The following is a 19,997-nucleotide window of genomic DNA, read 5'->3' on the forward strand; positions in this document are numbered from 1 at the left end:
TTTTTGTTTTGTTTTTTCGGTCAGTGAACCAAAAAAAAATTGCTTATGGGAAAATGGGAAGCACCAGTTTGTAAAAACTCACAGCCACATGTCACTTTGCACTTCCTGCCACCCCCTCTGCCGCTGACCGACGCGGATGGGAACAAGTTGATATTTAAAAAAACAATAAAAACAAAAATGGGACTCCCTTATCTACACCTCGTCGTTGGCTGACGCCGCAAAATATGAGCGAAGTGGCTGCGGAGGTTGATCTTCTATCAGCATGCAAGAAGCTAAATGATGAGAGGATTTACACATGGCCCGCCGTCCGGGCGTCTACAGTCCACAATGTCCTTAACACCCCAAAAACCGAAGTGACTCGGCCGACGCGGCCGACAAGCACGAGTCTGCAGAGCGCATTGGTTTGGTGCAGGGACCCCAAAAAGTTCTGCAAAAACTGAAATGGACGGAATTCATATTTGTAAGTGTTAGTTGAAGCTAGTTGGCTTTCCCAGACCTGGAGACGACTTAGCTTAATGACTGGCGGAGTGGCCCTGGCAGCTTGTTTGAACACCTGAACGCAATTTTTTTCTTTTTTTTTTTTTTTGCCAGGTCAGAAAGAAATCAAAGCCAACCTAAACTTAAGAAAAAAGGTACAATTTGGGACCTTCTTGGCTCTTTTGCAGCGTAGATTTAGTGTTGCTGGGTGGTTGGCTGGGCTCAAAGTCGGTGCCGGGAGTCGTGGCTGTAGCTGCCCGGAGAACTCCGGTTGCGATGTGGCTTGTACGCATCCTGATAAGGGTCCTGGTAGTCCTGGTAGGGGTCCTGCTGCTCCCGGCTGTGCTGTGAGCCCGAGGACATGCGGTTGCGTCCCTTGTGCGCCCGCTCGTTGTGGTAGTTCTCGTCGGACGTCATCAGGTTGCGCCGCTCGTTGGGGGTGGAGTGGTCGCCCGTGTGGTTGCTCTGTCGCATTCTTTGGCTCTGCTGGATCACGGGAAGCGAAAACAGACGGGATTCATTGGTCAGCGTCGCGTCTACGTGTGTCTCAGGCCGGGGACTGGCGCTGGACGCCTACCTGCAGCCCGGAGATGGTGGCGGGGTAGGGTGTGAGGTTGGTGGGGCCCAGGTTGCGTCCCAGCAAGGGGTTGAGGGGCGTGGCCATGGAGGTGTGGGTGGCCTTCCAGTACGCCTCCAGGTACTCGGCGAGGTGTTCGCATGCGTCCTCCAGCTGGTTCTCGTCCAGAATGATGTCAAACATTTCCTGTACAGCAGCAGCATATGGTCAGTTCAGTGATTGCGTTAAAATAGTACTTCACCAGAATGTCAAATAGAATAGAAGAGATTTCTTTATTGTCATTGTACAGGAGTACAACAAAATTTAAAAGTGTCTTCCTTCGTTGCATCCGTATTAATTAAAAAGCAATAAAAAACAGGAACCTAATAAAAAACTATAAAATGAAAGACTAGGCCTGTCGAAGTTAACGTGTTTAACTCAAACTCCTTTTAACGGCACTCATTTAATTTTAACGCCTGGTCCACACCGGAGGCGTAAGAGCCGCGAAGATCGCGCGCGAGACGCAGCCCTCCTGTTCAGGCCGGGTTCACAACGGCCACGGAAGCGCCACGAATAGCCTTCACGGCGCCCTTGTTAACCAATGGTGTCGTTAACACCAAACTCCAAGCGGCGCACACCTCCGCCGCCGGCTCGCGCCGTGCAGCGACCATTTCGGCGTCTGGTCTATTTTGTGCGCGAGCCGCGGGCAAGCCGCGGGTGATCCGCGGGCAATCCGCGTCCAAGTTGGACGGGAGGTCACTCAAAGAAACGCTAGAGAATCGGGTTAATTTTCAAAATATTTAAAAATTAAAATACCGCAATTGACAAATGCGATCATGGCTTGAGAATACCTCAAGGTTTGAGGGGTTTGGTTTTTTGGAGAGTATCTGGAGAGTACCTGGAGAGTAGAAGTGTAAATATATGTTCCAATCAAAATAAAAATAGAATATTTCAACAAAGGAATTATTATTTTCCTCTCCAATTTTTCCTAGAGTATAAGAAACACAGTAAATATCTTGTAAAGTTACATATAGAGCAGGGTAAAAAATTTGCGATTAATTTGCGATTAATCACGAGTTAACTCAGTACACTATGCGATTAATTGCGATTAAAAAAATTAATCGGCTGTCAGCCCTGTTAAAGACACATGCCACACAACACAGATACCACATTCATCACATTTTGCACTGTTCCCCTGTAGTGCACAGTCCATGCCCCTTGTGTGTGTCTGGTTTATTGACTGTTTAGTGCAATTATGGCTCTGACGTAAAAACTGTTTTTCATTCTGTTTGTCCTTGCTTTTCTGCAAAATGGCTGCATAAAAAGAAAAATAGATTCAGGATCTACACAGTGACAATGTGCATGAGAGTAAACTAAGAAAAAAGCCTTGAGGTGGACCATTGAGTGAACTTCAAAACATCCTGGGAGCTCAAGGCTTGAATTCACATGTATCGTGACCCCATCAATCAGTTATGTGTTTGTCAGCTCGACATGTGAGAGTGTGTGAGCAGGCGACCAGGTGGTGGCTACTTACAGGAGGACACTGAGCCAGTTTGTCCGCAGCCACGAGCTGAACGTTCAGGTGTTTGCTTTGCGACTTCCCCCTGGACTTGACCAACCTCTGCAGAACCTGGTCGGACACGAGAGCAAAGAAGCAGCAACAGGAAGTTTCATTATCCAAACGTTAATTGCGTGAGAAACGCTTTGAGTTGCCCACACTATCGACTGACACACTGATGCATTACTGGTGAATGCTGACTGTTTGACTGCTGAAGTCAATGCCAGTGAAATATCTGAATAATGAGGTCCATTCCTTGATTGCAAGTGTGCCATCACCACTAGCGTCTTGAGAGTGAAGTGCAGCAGACCGACTCGTCCATGCGGTGGCGCTGTGGTGCAGAGGCACGGTGCCGGTGCCTTTTGACTCTCACCTCACGGCAAACGGTGCTCATGCTAGTGTCACAGGGGTAGGTTTGTTTCTTGTTTTTTTTGTTTTTTGTTTTTATATACCACTTTCATGGTCATAATAAGTCATATTCAAGTTTGTTTATGTAACATGGGTTCATATTTGTCAGCTGGCACCTATAACAGGACTGTGACGACAGTTGTGCCAGGACGTGAGGCTACGCCAACGGTTAGTGTTGCCAACTTCCATTCAGGAGAATAAAGGAGGCCTCCCGCAGTGCTCGGGGCCGTGACCATCACAGGCCAGTGGCTCGCCAGTAGTGGTAAACCATAACTTAGAATAGGGTTTCAGAAAAGTATATGGTTCACATAGTTTGAACTGCTTTGTTACCAATAAACATTAGAAATAAGCTGAACGTTTAAATTGGATTGAAATCTTTTAATTGAACATATTTTTACACAACAATCAATAAAGTGCAGGATGGATGGCTTTTACAAAAGGAAATAAATTAATAAAGCTGAAGAGAACGAGCGATCCTGATTCATAGCCAACTCTACGCAAGCTAGGCAGCCAGTACGTCGCGTTTGCTACTGTGGATCATGACATCCTGTTGGACAGGCTTAAAGAGTTTGATTTACGTTCAAGACAACTCAGAAATACGGGACAAACACCGTCCCGTATTTAAAACAACACGCACAATTTTATTGTCAAATACAAGACAATTCTGTATTTTGAGGGACGGTTGGAAAGTCTACCAACTGTAGGTCGCACAGCTTTACGTCGAATCTGTTAAAATGAATAAACAAATAAAATAAAAATGATATAGTGGCGCAGCTATTGTATATATAGTATTGTGTTTGACTTGATAACAATATGTCGGCGAAAACGTTGCAGTCACACCAATTAGCTAAATTGCATTTACTTTGCTGAGGTGTTCACACTGGCGTTGGCTAAAGCTAATAGGTGAAGCTAACATTTGCTAATCTCCTTGTATCTGTCGATACGGGACTGGGTTTGTCCCGTATTTCCAAGTTGTAGACTTTGCGTTCAAAACCGTAATCTACGTAGTTGCAGCCCGTTGCACAACCCATTCACAACAACTGCGTACTGGCTGCGTTGCTTGTGTCGAGTAGGCTATGAATCAGGAGTGTTTAATTCCTTTGTAAAAGCCATCCATCCTGCACTTTATTGATTGTTGTGTAAAAATATGTTTAATTAAAAGATTTAAATCCAATTTAAACACAAAGCAACCAAGCACTTTTTTGAAACCCTATTTTAAGTTATGATTTATCACTACTGGCGAGCCACTGGCCTGTGATGGTCATGGCCCCAAGCACTGTGGGAGGAGTCCTTTATTTTCCTGAATGAAAGTTGGCCACACTAATTGTGACAGTGTGAGAGGCCAGCGCCCTGGCGAGACCTCTTCTTGGAGTGAATTGGCTTTCATCTCCGACCAGGCAACGCAAGTGAAGAAGATCACACTAGTTCAGGCGTTCAGACGTGAACCTCATGTGGAGCCGGTTACCTTCAACATGTCTAGGTGTTCCGGCCTTTTAGTTAGTCTGCCTCAGCCCAGAAGTGAGTGAGGTTAACTTGCAGAGTAGCAGCTGCGAAGATTATATCAAACAACTTCAACTTTCTTTCTCATGAATAGTGGGAATTCTAGCAGGGAACAGGGGAAAAGGTTATGTGGCACTGCACGCTCGCTACCTTGGGGGAGGACACTTTGACGTGCACTATGATGGGGGCCAGGGAGGTCTTGAGGAGCTGCGCCGGGTGGTTGATGGTGTCGGCATCCAGCACCACCAGCTGCAGCGAACGGGCCAGCTCGAAGATCCGCTCGATCTCACTTTGCACCTCAGCTGATGGCGGCAGACACAAAATATCAAATGCATTCCCACAAAAGACAAAATGCAAGTGTGCGACACGGCGGTAGAATACCTAGACTGGAGCGCGTGTTGGACCGCTCTATGATGGCCCTCTTGCTGGGGTTGTTGAGGACGGACCTCTTGGCCAGCGATATGTCCGCCGTGACCCGAGTGATCGATATCCTGCCGCATTTCAACATAAAAGCGTGCAATTGTCATGGCCAGTCCACACAAAGCCTCATGCGACCAACTTGGAGCTCTGACGACTCACGATAGATAGATAGATAGATAGATAGATAGATAGATAGATAGATAGATAGATAGATAGACTACCAGTCAAAAGACAAGTGCGACACAGAGTTTCACGTTCCACAGTATTGCATGAAATGAACTGATCCCCACTGCACGTTACTGATGCAAGTTTGACTGACGGCCTGCAGGAATAATCCCCGGGTCTCACCTGCCATCAAACCTGTGCTTGAGGAAGTCAAACAGGGCTTTCTGCATCATGTCCGTCACCTGCAAAAAAAACACGGCATTTTGGCTTTGTCACACGATGCCGTACGTTCTTACGCCATGCCAGCTCGGCGGTTCTGTCTTGCTGCTCTTGCTCACCTCGTAGCCTTTGAGCGAGGGGCCCACCAACACCACTGGCCTCATGGAGGGAACCACGTCGTATGGGGGCACGTGCTCCGTCTGTCAACGACAAGCCATCTGTCAGACCAGCGTCTGCCGGGCACCGACGCTCCGCCCAAGTCGGCCGACCTCCCCCGACATTGCATTCAATGAGTTTGTTTTTTTTGCGTGTCTTATCGCCAACATCGACATCATCGAGCAGCAAATGACGGCAATGGAACAAAGATGGCGCGTTGTTAAGCTGAGCTAACCCCACAAAGACACCGTCGACACTGATGGGGGCCGCCGCTCGGCATTGAGAGTTCCCCCCGATCTTCCCCCCGCTCGCTGCATGGGTGGATGGACAATGATGGTTTTTCGGGGGGGGGGGCGAGGGGGTTGATGTTGTACAACGGCGCCAGCCGTTTCGTACAGCATCACATCACAGTCAGGAGTAGCGGCCGCACACACGTTGGAGGTTCAACACATGTATATATGTATATATATATATCGCCATTGGTGCGGATACGGCATCCTCCCACTAGGTGGCACTTTGGCATGACAGCGTGATGTGCTGATGTGATATGAGCTCGTAGGTTCCTGTCAAAAGCCCAGCGGCTGCCGTCGCGACACGGGTTTGGTGCATGAGCGAGAATGAGTGCTTTTACTTTTATGTTTTTTTCTTTTTTTTTTACCGTCACCAACTTACCACTTTCTGTTTCTGCTTTCCTGCAGGGGAAGGGAGGGAGGGGGGAGAGAAGACAGTGACAGAGTCGTCAGTAGCCGTCGCAGGTCAAAGAGAAACATTTAATATTTAAAGAGAAAATAAATGTTGAAAAATTATAATAATTATAATAATAATAATAATAACATGCGGCACATGTTAGAAAAGTCTCTTCCATCAGAAGTCTTAGCCAAAAATGAAACCTATCAAGGAGAACTGAAACCATGAACTTATCACATGTTCTCTATGGTCCTAAAGTCATATTCACAAAGTCTCATGAGTGCAGTTCAGTGTCTGCGGGGGGGAGGGGGCTCGTTCATAGCCTTGTCGGTGGGGTGCACACTGTGGTAAGCCCCCAGTCTCAGAGTGCCTGCAGTCCTCAACTGGAGGAAGAGGAGGATCATGGGAAAACGGTACCAACAGCTCTAGGCAGTGAACTTAAAGCTCTACGCAGAGACATGGGAAGGCTGGACAGTCTCAAATTGCTCTGCGTCGCCTCGTCGGGGTCGACGCGCTCGGCTTTCTAGCCAGCGGCTAGCAGAGACCCCCCCTGGCTCCAGCTCCCCCCCACTCCCCAGTCCGGGTGCTCTCACCTGCTGAGGATATGAGGGGGCGGATTGAGGCAGACACCTCATCCTCTACACTGGAAGAGGAGTTCCCTCCAGACTTACTGGAAGAGACAAGAGGGGATAAAGAGAGACAAAAAACACCTTTGCATTAATGTGGCAAGGGAGGGGGGGGGGGGGGGGGGGGGAAGAAAAAGAAAGACGGGCACAAGTTTCACTTCCAGAGGGGTGAACAACTTATCAACCACGGCCGGGGGGAGAACCTGAGGGAGGAGTGATGACAGAATACAGTTCTTGCAGTTCTTTTGCTTCCTGCGTGAATCACCAAGAGAAGGAAGCAGCTGATTGGACCCCCAGACATTAGCTGCGTTTCTATTACCCCTAGAATTGCGTAAAACCTAAATATCGCAATAAAAAAATGGTAATGGAAACAAATAAACTTGGAAAAACATCTCAAAAATCGCAAGATGGCTTTGATGCTCTCATGAGGTGCTTTTTCCAGACGTATTCATATTGAGGTATATCGCAAAAGTGTGAAGAAATCGCAATTGTACTTTGTCGAAATTTTAGAGAAATATCTATTAGAAATATTTATTTTGCGAAACACTGGAATGGAAACGCAGCTAAAACGTTTCGGGTCGGACACTCACGACGGGGAAGATATTGCGCGCACAGTTAGAACTGCTAAGATTTACAAAAAAGAAGTGAGGCCTGATTGGCTAATTGATTGATCAAATCCAACGTTCTGTTCTTCTGGACGGACAAAACACAAAGGACGAAAAATCAAAGGAACGAAAAACGAGCCATGAGCAGAGGAGGGTTTCCCAGAGCCCCACCCACCACCCTTCCACCCCCCACCCTTAAACTCCCCACCCCTCCACCTCCCACCCTCGGTTAACGAGGCTCAAATGTCTCTCTCTCCTCGTCTCCTCGTTCCAGCGAGCGAAGCGACGGGGCGCTCCAGTCGGCCGGGATTAGGATTAAACTCGGTGGCATGAAGTGCGCGTGAACTGCAGCTCAAACTGTGGCCGACGCAGCCTTCAAGACGCATCACACGCAGACGTGTGAGGAGACGTGGAGGTCGACAGGTCCGCTAATTATCACGGCTACGGAAACTGTTCGGGGGAGGGGAGGTAAACAGTCTGTGTGTGTGTGTGTGTGTGAGTCACAAGAGAACTTTGCATCAAATATGAGAGTGCACGGCCTCCACAGTGTCCATGTTGCATGGAAACGTGCGAGAAAGAGTCAAACTTTTCACTTTTTAGGATGATTGTTTCTCCTCAAATTGCTTTTTTCATTGTTTCCATTTGGCCGGAATCATTTTTTTTTCTTTAAAGTTTAATTGTGTCTATTTTCTCAATGCATTCAATTTTTTTTTCGAATAAGCTCACCATTAGTTTTTGAGCAAATGTTAGAAGAAAAACATAATAGCATTAATCTATATACACTACCAGTCAGAAGTTTGGACAAACCTTCTCATGCAATGGTTTTTATTTATCTTTACTTCTTTCTACATTGTAGGTACATTCTGAAGACGCGTTTTGTGATTTTCCGATCGACTCACCCTTGGACTCGTCCTCTCTTTTGCTCCTGCTGGAGCCGGATGTTCTCGAGCTTCAGAGGGCTGGGGATGAAGCCAATCTCGCAGCCCTCCTTCACCAGGCGGCCGATCCACCAGTCATTGTTGAACTTCTGCGGGGCGACATACGCACACAAAAAAAGAGGGGGGAAAAGCATTTCTTTCGTCACGGGGGGGTCTGTCTACAGATCCTGGAGAGAAAAACGCAATCTCACAGCTCTATGGAGTCGGGGGGGCGGGGAGGGGGGGGGGGGGCTATAGGGGCAGGAGGAAGATTGTCTTCTGGATTAAGTCGTGACTCACAAAACAGCATCATCCTGATCGGTTTACAATCAGTTTGCTTCTGTCCTTCAGAGTTTTAGCATGTTTAGAGAGGACAGATTAAACCAGGTTCTGCCACTGGTGCGGCCACGACTGGTTCTAAGATTTGACAGAGGGGGTCTGAGCAGGAGCAGATGGATGTAGTGTATTGGTGACCCACCTCATAGGATGAAAAAATATATCATGGGATGTGTAGAAAATGTGTGCTTTAATGTCAAAAAGCCTTAAAACAAAATCAATGTCTTTGAAGCCCCACAGTGTTTAGCTCTTTATTGAAATGATTCTTAGAACACAAAAAAAATGGATGAAATTACGCTTTTTTTATTACTTACTGACTATTAATACAATTTCTTCAAATTCGGCAGGCTGGATTAAAAAGCTTAACGGGCTGCATCTGGCCCCTGGGGCTATGGTTTGCCCATGTCTGGATTAATCTGATGCCCCCCGCCCCCGTGATTACATTTCACATCAAACACAGGTTTTCTGACGTCACCTCTTTTATGTGGAGGAAGTCCTTGGCGTCGAAGGAGATGGCCGTGGCCGGGACGGGGACGTCCTCATCCAGGGCGCCGCAGTAGCTGACATTGGTCCTCACGGCAAATGCCACGGGTTTAGTCTGCAGGGGGGGGGTGGTATTGGTGAAAGAAGCTCAGTGCTTAGAATGTTTAAAAAAAAAACACACACACACACACACACGCACAAAAACGATTTAACACATAGGTGTCAAGCTCAATTTGGCCCGTGGTGTCATTAAATCACTACTAGAGCAGCTGGCCCGCCACTATTACACAGCACATGTACCGCTAACACAGCAAATCCCAGAATGCTTTGCAAGTATTCTGGCGTGTCAATCAGGACAGGACGTTTATTGAAAGATATTGTTATTACTTTTAATGGGTTTGTTGTTATTTTATTTTTTTCAATGTATTATTAGCCCTTGGAAAAAGGTTACTGTTGAAATTTCATCAAACGAAATATCACTGTTGGCCCGCGACTTTGTCCAAGTTTTAAATTTTGGCCCCACTGTGTATTTGAGTTTGACACCCCTGATTGTGCGTGTCCGTCTGGCCACCTTGGCTCTCTCCAGCTGGATGGTGGCCTGCTGCTCCCTCTCCTGGCGGCTCTGTCCCGGTCCCTGGCTCTGGCTGGGGCTCTGGCTCTGGACCTGAGCCTGCAACTCGCGCTCCTCCTCCAGAGAGACATCTGAGTCTGATGGTCGGCTAGTGTATGAGTCAGCTGAGCCCTGTCAGAAAGGAGCAATTTAAAGTAATTCAACATTTGAAACTAATCGGAACTCAAGTGTTTGAAATTTGAAAGCAATTTTCAATGAATTTCTTTGCTTTTTGAATTTTCAGTTGCTTTGCAATTTTCAGTTCAAACGATCCGATTGGGAAGATGAGTTATATAATGTGGGGGTAGCTCTATTCCGCGTGCTGAGTGTCACACTCTAAATGCAGAGCAGGTGTTGTGAATAATATCCTAAAAAAAATAAAAATTAAAAATAAATACGGGAGCAGACAGCCGCGAAACATCTCGGACGAAATGGAATTAGCATTTCCACGCTGTCAGCTGTTCCGTTGCTGGGATGACAGATGCCTCGGAATCTTCGTAAAACTAAAAAAAAAAATATCCTCATTGTGACCGCTGTGACTTCCGATAGCGGGTCAGATAATGTGTAACGCTTGCAAGAGCCACACGAGGGCGCCAGGCCTGCGATATTTATTTTCCTTGGAGGAAATAGGGATAACCACACCCCCAAACTCTTTTGATTGGTCCCAACGTCTCTTTTCTACTTTGGGGTTAATCTTGCTGATTTCCCATCCATTGCGCTAGATGCACCACCATTGGTCACTGAAGGAAATGATTGGCCTAGTGGTCATTTAAGGTACGTCATTTAGAACGATGATTAACACTTGCTGACACAAGCAATTAACAAACTTGGGGGGGGGGGTTGCCAACTTTGTCATCATGCCAAGTTGTCAACACTGCAAGCGGCCAGGAAAAAGTGCAAATGATTTACAAAGCAGAGATGGAAATTAAAAACATCAAACAACAAAAACTTTTTAAACTTCGCTATAAGAACGAAACAAGTGCGGACGTGAATAACAGCAACGAAATTTAGAAACAAGAGTGACGAAATGTGTCTTGAGCTGTGCTTTATCTTATCCACAGACGCTACGTATTGTTTCAAGTAAACTGTTGCCTATAGCGCCTATAGCGCGTATAATCAGTATGATTATCATTCAGCCACCAAAGGCCGCGCCTTCGCGATAGAAGTGAGAGACTTTGCAGCGACCAATCAAATGAGCTTGGTGAGGGTTAAAATCTCGCCGCCGGGCCTGCGGGTAGGACCGTGCAGAGTTGATAGCGTTCATACGTTCATTTATTTTGTCCGCTTTGTTTATGTGGATTTCAAGAGAACATTCACACCAACAGCTGTTAAGATTGATCTGATGACGTCCTCAGTGCAGCGTCATCAGATTTCACCAGACTTGCAATGCGAAGTAACATCGTCTTTTTTCTTTTCTTTTTTTTAAGCTCCAAGCTAATCATTTCAACAATTTGCCAGATAAGCTGCGATTGGCCCAAACGTTTCCTTCCTTCTCTGCTTGCTTGCTTGCGTTGTGTTAATCCAAACAGCTCAGCCTAGTAATGACGATTCAATTAGGCGAGGCCATTAGCTTCCATCAATCCTGCCGCTCAGCACAAGCGAAGCACTTTTTTTAGGGTTTGTTTTGTGACTTTTTTTTTTTTTTTTTCCGCCCGCCAGTCACCCAATCACAAAGCAGCAGTGGGAGGGGAGAGGGGGGGCGGGGGAGGGGCTAGGCTGGAAAGTGCTCGTGAACTCCGAGCTGGTCGTGACGGCGGACGAAACGGATCCTTCCGTCGTCACGACGGGGGCCGTGATGTCATCGCGATGTCACGGATGGGGTGTTGGGCGGTGGAGGAAGTTATCTAAGCCGGTGACACATCGCCGGCTGACCGCGTTGAAGCGGGCTCACGAGAGGGCATGCTGGGAGTTGTAGTGGAGGGGAGGCTCAGCTCCTTGGCAAGTTTGAGCGCATTTTCCTCCGCCCTCCCTCCCCTCCGCCTCAATCTGGAGGCAGTTCGACGCATCCGCAGCCGTCGCCGTACATCCGACGGGATTCTCCTTCTCTCTGCGTGCGTGTGACTCATCCCGGCGCCCAGGAATCCGCCGAGTTAAAAGAGCGAAACGCTTTCTGCCCTGTTTCGTTTCTTTCTCTCGGGTGACAAACGTGACTCACAGGGGTGGGGGGAGAGGGGTGGGGGGCAACATGCCCCTCCCCCACCCACCCCATCACACCTCCCATCCCCTGTTTCAATCACGACTTGCGTGCGCAAGTGCATGTGTGTGTGTGTGTGTGTGTGTGCGCGCGCGCGCGCGCGCGCCCGTTTTCGCAGCTTTAAGCACGTTGCGCAGACGAGGCAAATATAGACCCGTGTGTGTGTATGTGTGTGTGAATGTCACGCAGCCATCTGCCCTGGCGTGCACCCCCCTCTCCACTCCACCCCACCCCTCCCTCGCAATTCACTCTCACACACAGACACGCACGCGCGCACGCCCAACAATCCCCCCCCGCCCACCCTCCCATCCAGCCGCGCGCAGGACACCATCGCGCGAAACTGTACTGTTGGCTAACACATAAGCAGCAGGCCTCTGCTGTGCGTGCGTGTGCGTGCACTCACCCCCCAATAAACCACGCGATCGCGTCCGAGACACTCACCGCCTCCGAGTCTTCGAATCCATGCAGGTACAAATTGTCATACATGGAGGTCCGATATTCCAACGAGCGCCTCTAGAAGAATAAGGAGGAGGACGAGGAGGAGGAGGAGGAGGAGGAGAAGTACGAGGAGGAGGGGGAGATATTTTAAAAAAACAAAAAAAAAACGGAGGGGAGAAAATGATGCTGGTGGTGGTGGAGGGAGGGGGCACCACCACCGTGAGAGAGATGAGGAGGAGAAAAAGAAAAGGATGGATGGAGAGAGAGGAGGGACGGAGGACGATGCCGATCCCCCCACGCTCTTCCCGACAGAGAGGAGGGAAGGACAAAAAAAAGAAAAAAAGAATCTCTCCTCTGGAATTCTCTCTCTCTCTCTCTCTCTCTCTCTCTCTCTCTCTCTCTCTCTCTCTCTCTCTCTCTCTCTCTCCGATGGTCGCACGATCGCGCCCAGATTTCTCTTCCTCCGCGGGCCCTGGACGGACGGATGCGGCGTCTCCCTGATCCCGCGGCAACCTTCTCAGCGGCGGCAGCGGGGATTGGGGGCGGCGGCGGCGGAAGACTGGGGGGTCGGGTGGTGATGGGGGGCCGGCTCACATCATAGGGTGGAGAGGGTGGAGAGGTTCCCCCAGGAGGCAGCCCGATCGCGGCATTTCATGTCAGCAGGCAGCGCCGCTCGCACGTACAAAGAGGCAGCAGCAGCAGCAGCAGCAGCAGCAGAAGATCCTTCCTCAATATCCCAGCCTGATGACACAGCCAATGTGCAAGGAGCTGATTGGCTGGCTAGCAGCTCTGGATGAGAGCGCTCCTCGATTTTTTTTTCTTTTTTCTCTCCCCCTCCCATCCCTTTTCACCCCCACAGTGCGGGGGAGGGGAGCAGAGGGGAGGAGGGAGGAGCGGCATCACCCGCTCGCCGCTCGTTCTCGCCGCGCTCCACGGTTCTCCGACAGGAAGTGGGCAACAAAAAACATGGAGCAGGTCTATCTAGACAGGGTTGTTTTGTTTAATCGAACGAATCCGACGTCGGTTCTGTCACTTAAATGATGCTGAATTGTTTATTATTGGATGAGATAAATGAGGTGCAGATACTCCCACAAAAAAGTCAAGCAGCATTTGTCATTTCCTGTGAATTCCTCGGATCATGATTGTTGATGTAGGGATTACTGAGTGTAATGATTTGTATATGTCACTTATAAAACAAACGATTGACTCTGTCCTTAAGCCATTAACCTGTATCTATAATAAATCATTCCAAACAGGTTTCCAGAAAAAAATGAAAATCGCAAAAGTAATTCCAATTCATAAAAGCGGCGATAAGAAAATCTTATCACCATCAAATTACAGACCAATTTCTTTACTACCTCAGTTTTCTAAGATTCTTAAAAAATAGTTTGCAAAGAGACTTCATGTTTTTGTTGATAAACATGGTTTACCAAGTGACCATCAGTATGGATTTAGGAATGATCGTTAAACATTGTTAGCGCTCATGGGATTAGTAGAAAATGTTGCAACTAACTTAGATAATAAGTGATATACAGTAGGCATATTCATTGATTTGCGTAAAGCTTTTGATACCATTGACCACGTAATGCTTCTACAGAAATGTGAACAATATGGAATAAGAGGTGTAGCATTATCTTGGTTAAAAAGTTATTTAAGTGATAGATATCAATATGTGAAAATCAATGAAACTGAATCACACTTGAAAAGAGTCATCAGTGGAGTTCCTCAAGGCTCAGTCTTGGGACCCAAATTATTTATTCTTTATTTAAATTATGTTTGTTCAGTAACTGATAGTTTGAAATGTGTCATGTTTGCTGATGGCACATATACAATTATTGTGTTCTGGTGGGAATTTAAAAGAGTTGTTAGCAACAGTAGAAATAGAACTGGCCAAGTTAAATAAATGGTTTGCGTTTAACAAACTATTGTTAAATGAAAACAAAATCAAATTCATGCTGTTTGGGGTCAAAATAAATGATTTTCACATAAAACATACTCTCAATAAGGTTTAAATAGAAAGAATTTATTAAACTAGGTTTTTGGTTGTTATTATAGATGACAAGCTGTGTTAGAAGCCACATATCTAGCATGTTAGAAAGACATTATCCAAATCTATTTTGATTTTACATAAAACAAAGCACATACTTGATAAAAAAAAAAAAAAAAAAAAACTGCCTACATGTACTGCATTTTCCCCTTCTGATGCCCTCTATGACCTACTACGTAGATATTTGAGCAAACACCTATAAAACTAACTCCAAAAAAAGAGCAATCAGGATTATAAATGAAGTTGGTTATCGTGAACCAACTACTTGTCTTTTTATTCAGTCATCTCTTTTGAGATTCCATGACATTGTCCATTTAAGAACACTTGAAAATATGTCCCATACAGTCAACAAGAGCATCCCTGCAGTTATTCAACAAATGTTTAAGTTGAGGGAAGGTAAATGTAATTTAAGGGGATTGCTTGTGTTTTCAACAAGTACAACAAGAACGAATGTGAAATACAGATGTGTGTCTGTGTTGGGAGTGAAATTTTGAAATGGTCTCAATATGGACTCAAACAGTATCATTTACCACCAATTCACCAATTACCCATTGTTTCCAGCTGTGCCTTGTTACCTTGTGTGTTCAAATAGTCTGCGTTCCCCCTGTCTTGTGCCAGAGTGTCTTCGCCCGTCATGTCTAGCCACGAACCTCGGCACAGTCTTAAGAGTCCACAGTAAGATGGTTGGTCCTCGAGGTCGAGTGATTTTCTGTTAATGCTAAGTTTTGTTATTAGAATAGGATTTTGTTTACTAGTTTTTTCATTTTCCTCCTTGTGAGTGATTTTTTTTGTTAAAACCTAGATTTGTTATTAGAGTATACTTTTGTTAGTTAGTCAGTCCTTTTTCCTCCATGCGAGTGATTTTGATTTTGTTGCCAGCTCAGTGAGAGTAGTATTCTTATAGCCTGTTTATTTGATCTCTCTGATCTGAGGACAAATTGCTTGTGAAATAAATGTACTTTTCTGTTAAACCTCTTCGTCTGAGTCCTGCCTCAAGTCCTGGCCTGACAAACATAATGAAATACTATATGGCAAACTGAAAGTAAATGAGAATTTAAAAAAGTTGAATGTCAGTGCAATTCATTTTTTTCCTTATTGGAAATGTTCTGGGTTATCCGTGATCATTTAAACTTATGGATGGTGCAGGATAGGCAGAAATAAGCCTTGGGCTTCAGCCTACTCCTTTTTTGGTTACATATATTTTATGTTAAACCTTTCCTTTTTATTTCTGCTTTGTTGTAACCAAAATAAAGCCATTCATTTGATTCATTCATCATCTGGGATTCACTGTGAGATGATAACAAATAGCTTTGCAAGGTTTGCTACTTTGCACTGAACCATAGGTAATAATAAAATCTAAATTTCTGTGAGAATAGTGTTTTTCCCCTCTCTTAAACGCACTAAAACCCCTGTTTAGATTGCATTTGATTGTGCATCGCTTAAGAGTGTTGGTGGGTAAAGAGTCCCATGCGAGTGCAGAATTCATTGGTGGCCTATGTTATGATGGAGTGACTAATGTGTTATCTTAATGCAAGGACAAGATCTAAACCAATATTCCATGTCAAGGCCGTAGTGTTGCTCAGGAGCATTCAGGGAAACTATTGTCTTTGCAGATGTACAGGAGCTGCGCACTCCTGCTTGGCAGCTCATTGCTGCCCTCTGCCGGCAGCAAACGGGCGTAACACACCAGCCATTCCGCTCAAGCCAAGAGATGTGGCTGAATAGGTGTAGAGGATGTGGGGCGCAGAGGTGGTGTACGTGGTGTATACGCCACGGTATACACCGTATAACCGCTAGAAAAGGTCCCGAATTACTTCTTGTGACTGACTGCTGTTCGTCAGTTAATTAAAGTCCATCTGTAAATGACTGTTATATATTTTGTGTGGCTTACAATACGTTTGCATTTAGACAATGACATCATCAGTCTTTCATGATCTCGCTGATATGTAGTTGCTGAATACTTCATGCATTACTGAGCACGATGGTGGCCCTTGTTTTGCGTTGTTTTGAAGCAGCGGTGTACAGATGTGTCAATCAGAGTATATCCACTAGAATTATCTAGACTGCACCACTGGTGGAGTGTGGTTGTGTGTACGTGTGGAATAGGAAAATGTTACCACGTCTGCTGATGTCCTACCTGTCTGAGGATGAAACTGGTGGACGTGGTGCTGCCATCAGACCTCTTGAGTCGACTCCTCCTGGAATAGGTTCCTCGATTCACCTGAAAAAGGGAAATGTACAGTGGAAACACCAGAACATCTGCAGCAAGCCGAGGATGTTTTCCCACGTCGTCCTTCTGAAAAGGTTCCAGCCAAGGGGACAAAGTTGACAAAGTTGGAATCGCTGCCTTTCTGTTGATGGACCAATCAATCAGCATCCCTCAAGTTGTGAGAAATAACTTCTGCATCACTACCCCCCGCCACCCCAACTCTCCCTGCCACAATTTCCCTTTTTCCCCCCATCCTCTTCCAAATATACCTCCGAAGTTTATCTCAGGGGAGTCCAATTAATTATCTTCCTCTGATTCGCCCCATTTTCTGGTCAAGTCTCCAGAGCTAACCGGCAAGGTTAGCCATTAAAAAGTCGGAGCCTACTTATCTGAATTTGATAAAAGAGAGAGAGAAAAAAACAAGGCTGTTAATGTGGGTCACCATCGCTCTCTGCCTCTCAGTCAGAGCCGACGGCCACCAGCCAAGAAAAGATTTGAAGGAGCCCGATCTATGAATATCCGGCTATTTATAACCTGCAGCCTCCGATGATCAATTAACCCGGAGTAGCGTCTGTGCATCTGCTCTCTCTTTATCCTAAAAATTTGGATGCGCTTTTACCTCATTGTTGCGTCACTGAAATGGCACTTTGAGTTTTTAAAATAACTGTGATTTATTATTTTTTTGTAGTTTGAGTCAACCGTGCCACATTAGGTCATTCGATACACTTTTGAGTGATAATTTGATATTTCCTACGGCATTCTCTAAAGTCTTTGTTTTCCGGTCAATTTGTCATGCGATGAAAAGAAACATACATGAAGAAAGAAACTCATTCAGTTCAATCCATAAGAAGCGCGTAACGGGCGCAAACCGGTACAAAATGCACTATTAATTGCTGATCTAAGTATAAAGTTTCGAGTTGTCAGCGACAGCAAGCTGTAAACCATAACACAATTAAGCAGTGACCTCGTCAATGAAACAATGCAAAGAAAACATTGTCTGTCTCCATCACATATAAACTAGTTAGGAGCTATTTTTATTAGAAATTAACACAAGAGACGATTTTATATGATTGTCGGTATTTGTCTTTGATCACAGATGCATATTTTTAGATGTTGTTGTCGTACCCACAAATGTTTTTACATGAACTCCCGAAGACGGAAAACGGAAGTTAACGTCAAAACATGTCAAGATACGAAAGCAACATCTAAAAAATATTTTGTCTGTGATCAAAGAAAAATACCAACAATTGTATATGTTAAATGAAGACAATAAATTCCATTTAGTTAAGAAATCTTTTTCATTAAGTTTTCCTGATAAGCAATTAAATGTTTATTGATAAAAGCCTTTGCTATAAGCCCAATTTGACCTGTACAAGTCACCAAAGTCTGTAAATTTAAGCGCTTTCTTTTCTTTTCTTTTCTTTTCTTTTTTTTTTTAAATCAGCATTTATGGTCAACCTTACTGCATACGCCCTAAAAAAAAACAAAAAAACAAAAAAACAAAAAACGAGCCCTATGAACGCACCTGGAAGATGGGCGCCTGGATGCCCTCGCCGATCTTGTTCCGGATGTAGATGTGTCGGGACATTTCGGCCAGCACATCGGTCCAGAGGGCGGGCTGCTCCGGTCCAGCCCAGCGCAGGGGAGGCGGGTTGCGGGCGGCGTGCTCCAGCTTTCACGCGCGCTCGGCGGTTGCAGCTTCCGAGTGCGTGCGCCGCGCGAGACAGCCGCACCACAAGTGCTCGCTCGCCGCGCGCAGCGCCGCCGCCTGGGGGCGTGACGGAAACGTCGCTTTGACTGACGGGCGGTGGCTCACCTCACTGCCTCATTAGGAGTCAAACACTAAAAAAAAAGTTGCACGGGAAAGAGTGAAATGTTGCTCAGTCTGATACTCTCATAAATTTGTCCAATGCACCAAACAAGATAACGAAATCACAATGACCTAAAAAAAAAAAAAAAAAAAAAAAAACTACGAATTTCAGCATCTGCGGCAGGTTTCGCCTGCATTGCGTGTAGTCCTCACTTTACACCAGCAGAGGACAGTGTTACATAGAAAACAAAAACCCGGTTCAGCGCGTTTCTTTTTTATTATACAGACGATTATTTGTTTTACGTCTTGCTGCAATAATTTGATATTTATTAAAAAAAAAAATATATATATATATACAGTATATTCTATGACGCTCTTAAAATTTAGCAAGTCCACGCGTTTTTTAAACATGTATGCTAACACTGAAGATTTATCTAAAATAAACAGATGTTTCTCTTTTTTTGATTTTAAAAAAGACAGCCGTTTTGTGCTACACTGTGCCTGTGCGATTGTGAGCTGTTTGAATACTAAAAAAAAACATTGAAATAAGGTCAAACTGTAATTGTGTTGAAATGTCGCAAAAAAAATGAAAGTTTTTTTCAAAGTACTGACTAGATTTCTCTGAGGCCGTCTGATAGTCTGCCACAAATTGCCCGCTGCAGCTTTTCATGTTGTTCTACAAATGCTATACTAAAAGCCACTTCAAACACTGGCCAACTTAATAGACACGACTGCAAGGCCTCAATATAAAAAAAGAAAAATGCTTCTCTTCTGGCCCTTCATGCGAACAAAAATAACCCCAGAGTGCTCCAATCTTCAATATTTAGACATGTGAGCGGCTGAGTGGTCCACGGCCGAGCTTTTCCTTCAAGCACCCCTGCATTCACCTGGCAGACGCAGAGTCTATATGGACCTCCCAAAATATCCAGTTGCCGCTTCGGAAGTAGTCTTGTCCCACTTATGGGGATCTGCAATGTCGGCGGCCAGACCACAAGAGCGACCCGGTCCGTTTCACACCCAAGCAGAAGCATGTGACCCCTGGCGTTCCAGAAGTGACAGACACCACTTTGATATCACCCATTAACTCACTTTGTCTCACCGGCTTCTAAGTCTCCCACGTGTTCAGAAACACTTTGATCTGGCAAATGTTCCAAGGAGTGTGATGTGGTGGATTATCCGAGTTGAAAGTGGGGGACAAAGTTGTTCCTATATATTTTAAATTTCAGACTGCAAGCGGGGTCTTTTTGCAGATATTCACTCGGCCATTACTTTGTACTGTTGTTAACGTGGCACATCCAGTTTATCTTGTTCCATCACAATTGAGAACAAGGGCTGAGCAGAAGTGGTTTACAAGAAGCAAAAGAGACTTTGTAAATAGAATAATGAAGCCAAAACACTGTTATGTTGGAAATAATTCCTCAGATAAAATAACAAAAACAGCTAACTTCAAATACATGCAGATGTGCGATTACAGTGCGGCATTGAAAAGGTAATCTATGTGTGGCTAATTTTTAAGAGCTTTTAGTACTTTTGCTCCAGTTTCTATATTGAAGGATGGGTTTAAAAAAAGACACTG

At 45.5% G+C, this 19,997-nt stretch overlaps 1 protein-coding gene across 5 annotated transcripts; it reads right to left on the reverse strand.

Annotated features, from left to right (window-relative positions):
* LOC142882419 (voltage-dependent L-type calcium channel subunit beta-4-like) lies at positions 1-18,376 on the reverse strand. 5 transcript variants are annotated; one of them, XM_076017163.1, is made up of 14 exons: positions 18,137-18,376; positions 16,540-16,623; positions 9,685-9,855; positions 9,106-9,228; positions 8,277-8,404; positions 6,740-6,816; positions 6,132-6,151; positions 5,423-5,503; positions 5,268-5,326; positions 4,881-4,990; positions 4,650-4,801; positions 2,568-2,663; positions 1,055-1,240; positions 1-960 (listed from the first exon to the last, which is right to left on the reverse strand). In XM_076017163.1, exons 1-14 carry the CDS (start codon positions 18,197-18,199, stop codon positions 700-702), a joined length of 1,611 nt encoding a protein of 536 aa, XP_075873278.1. In that variant the 5' UTR covers positions 18,200-18,376; the 3' UTR covers positions 1-699. The 5 variants fall into 5 exon arrangements, with proteins under 5 accessions (XP_075873278.1, XP_075873270.1, XP_075873287.1 ...); XM_076017155.1 differs by having other exon boundaries at positions 1-963; positions 18,137-18,370; XM_076017172.1 differs by lacking the exon at positions 6,740-6,816 and having other exon boundaries at positions 1-963; positions 6,132-6,150; positions 18,137-18,368.
* Between the last annotated feature and the right edge of the window lie 1,621 nt (positions 18,377-19,997).

Source organism: Nelusetta ayraudi, unplaced genomic scaffold, assembly GCF_046127955.1.
Source record: "Nelusetta ayraudi isolate G7.1 ecotype Tasmania unplaced genomic scaffold, CSIRO-AGI_Nayr_v1 ptg000006l, whole genome shotgun sequence".
NCBI lineage: Eukaryota > Metazoa > Chordata > Actinopteri > Tetraodontiformes > Monacanthidae > Nelusetta > Nelusetta ayraudi.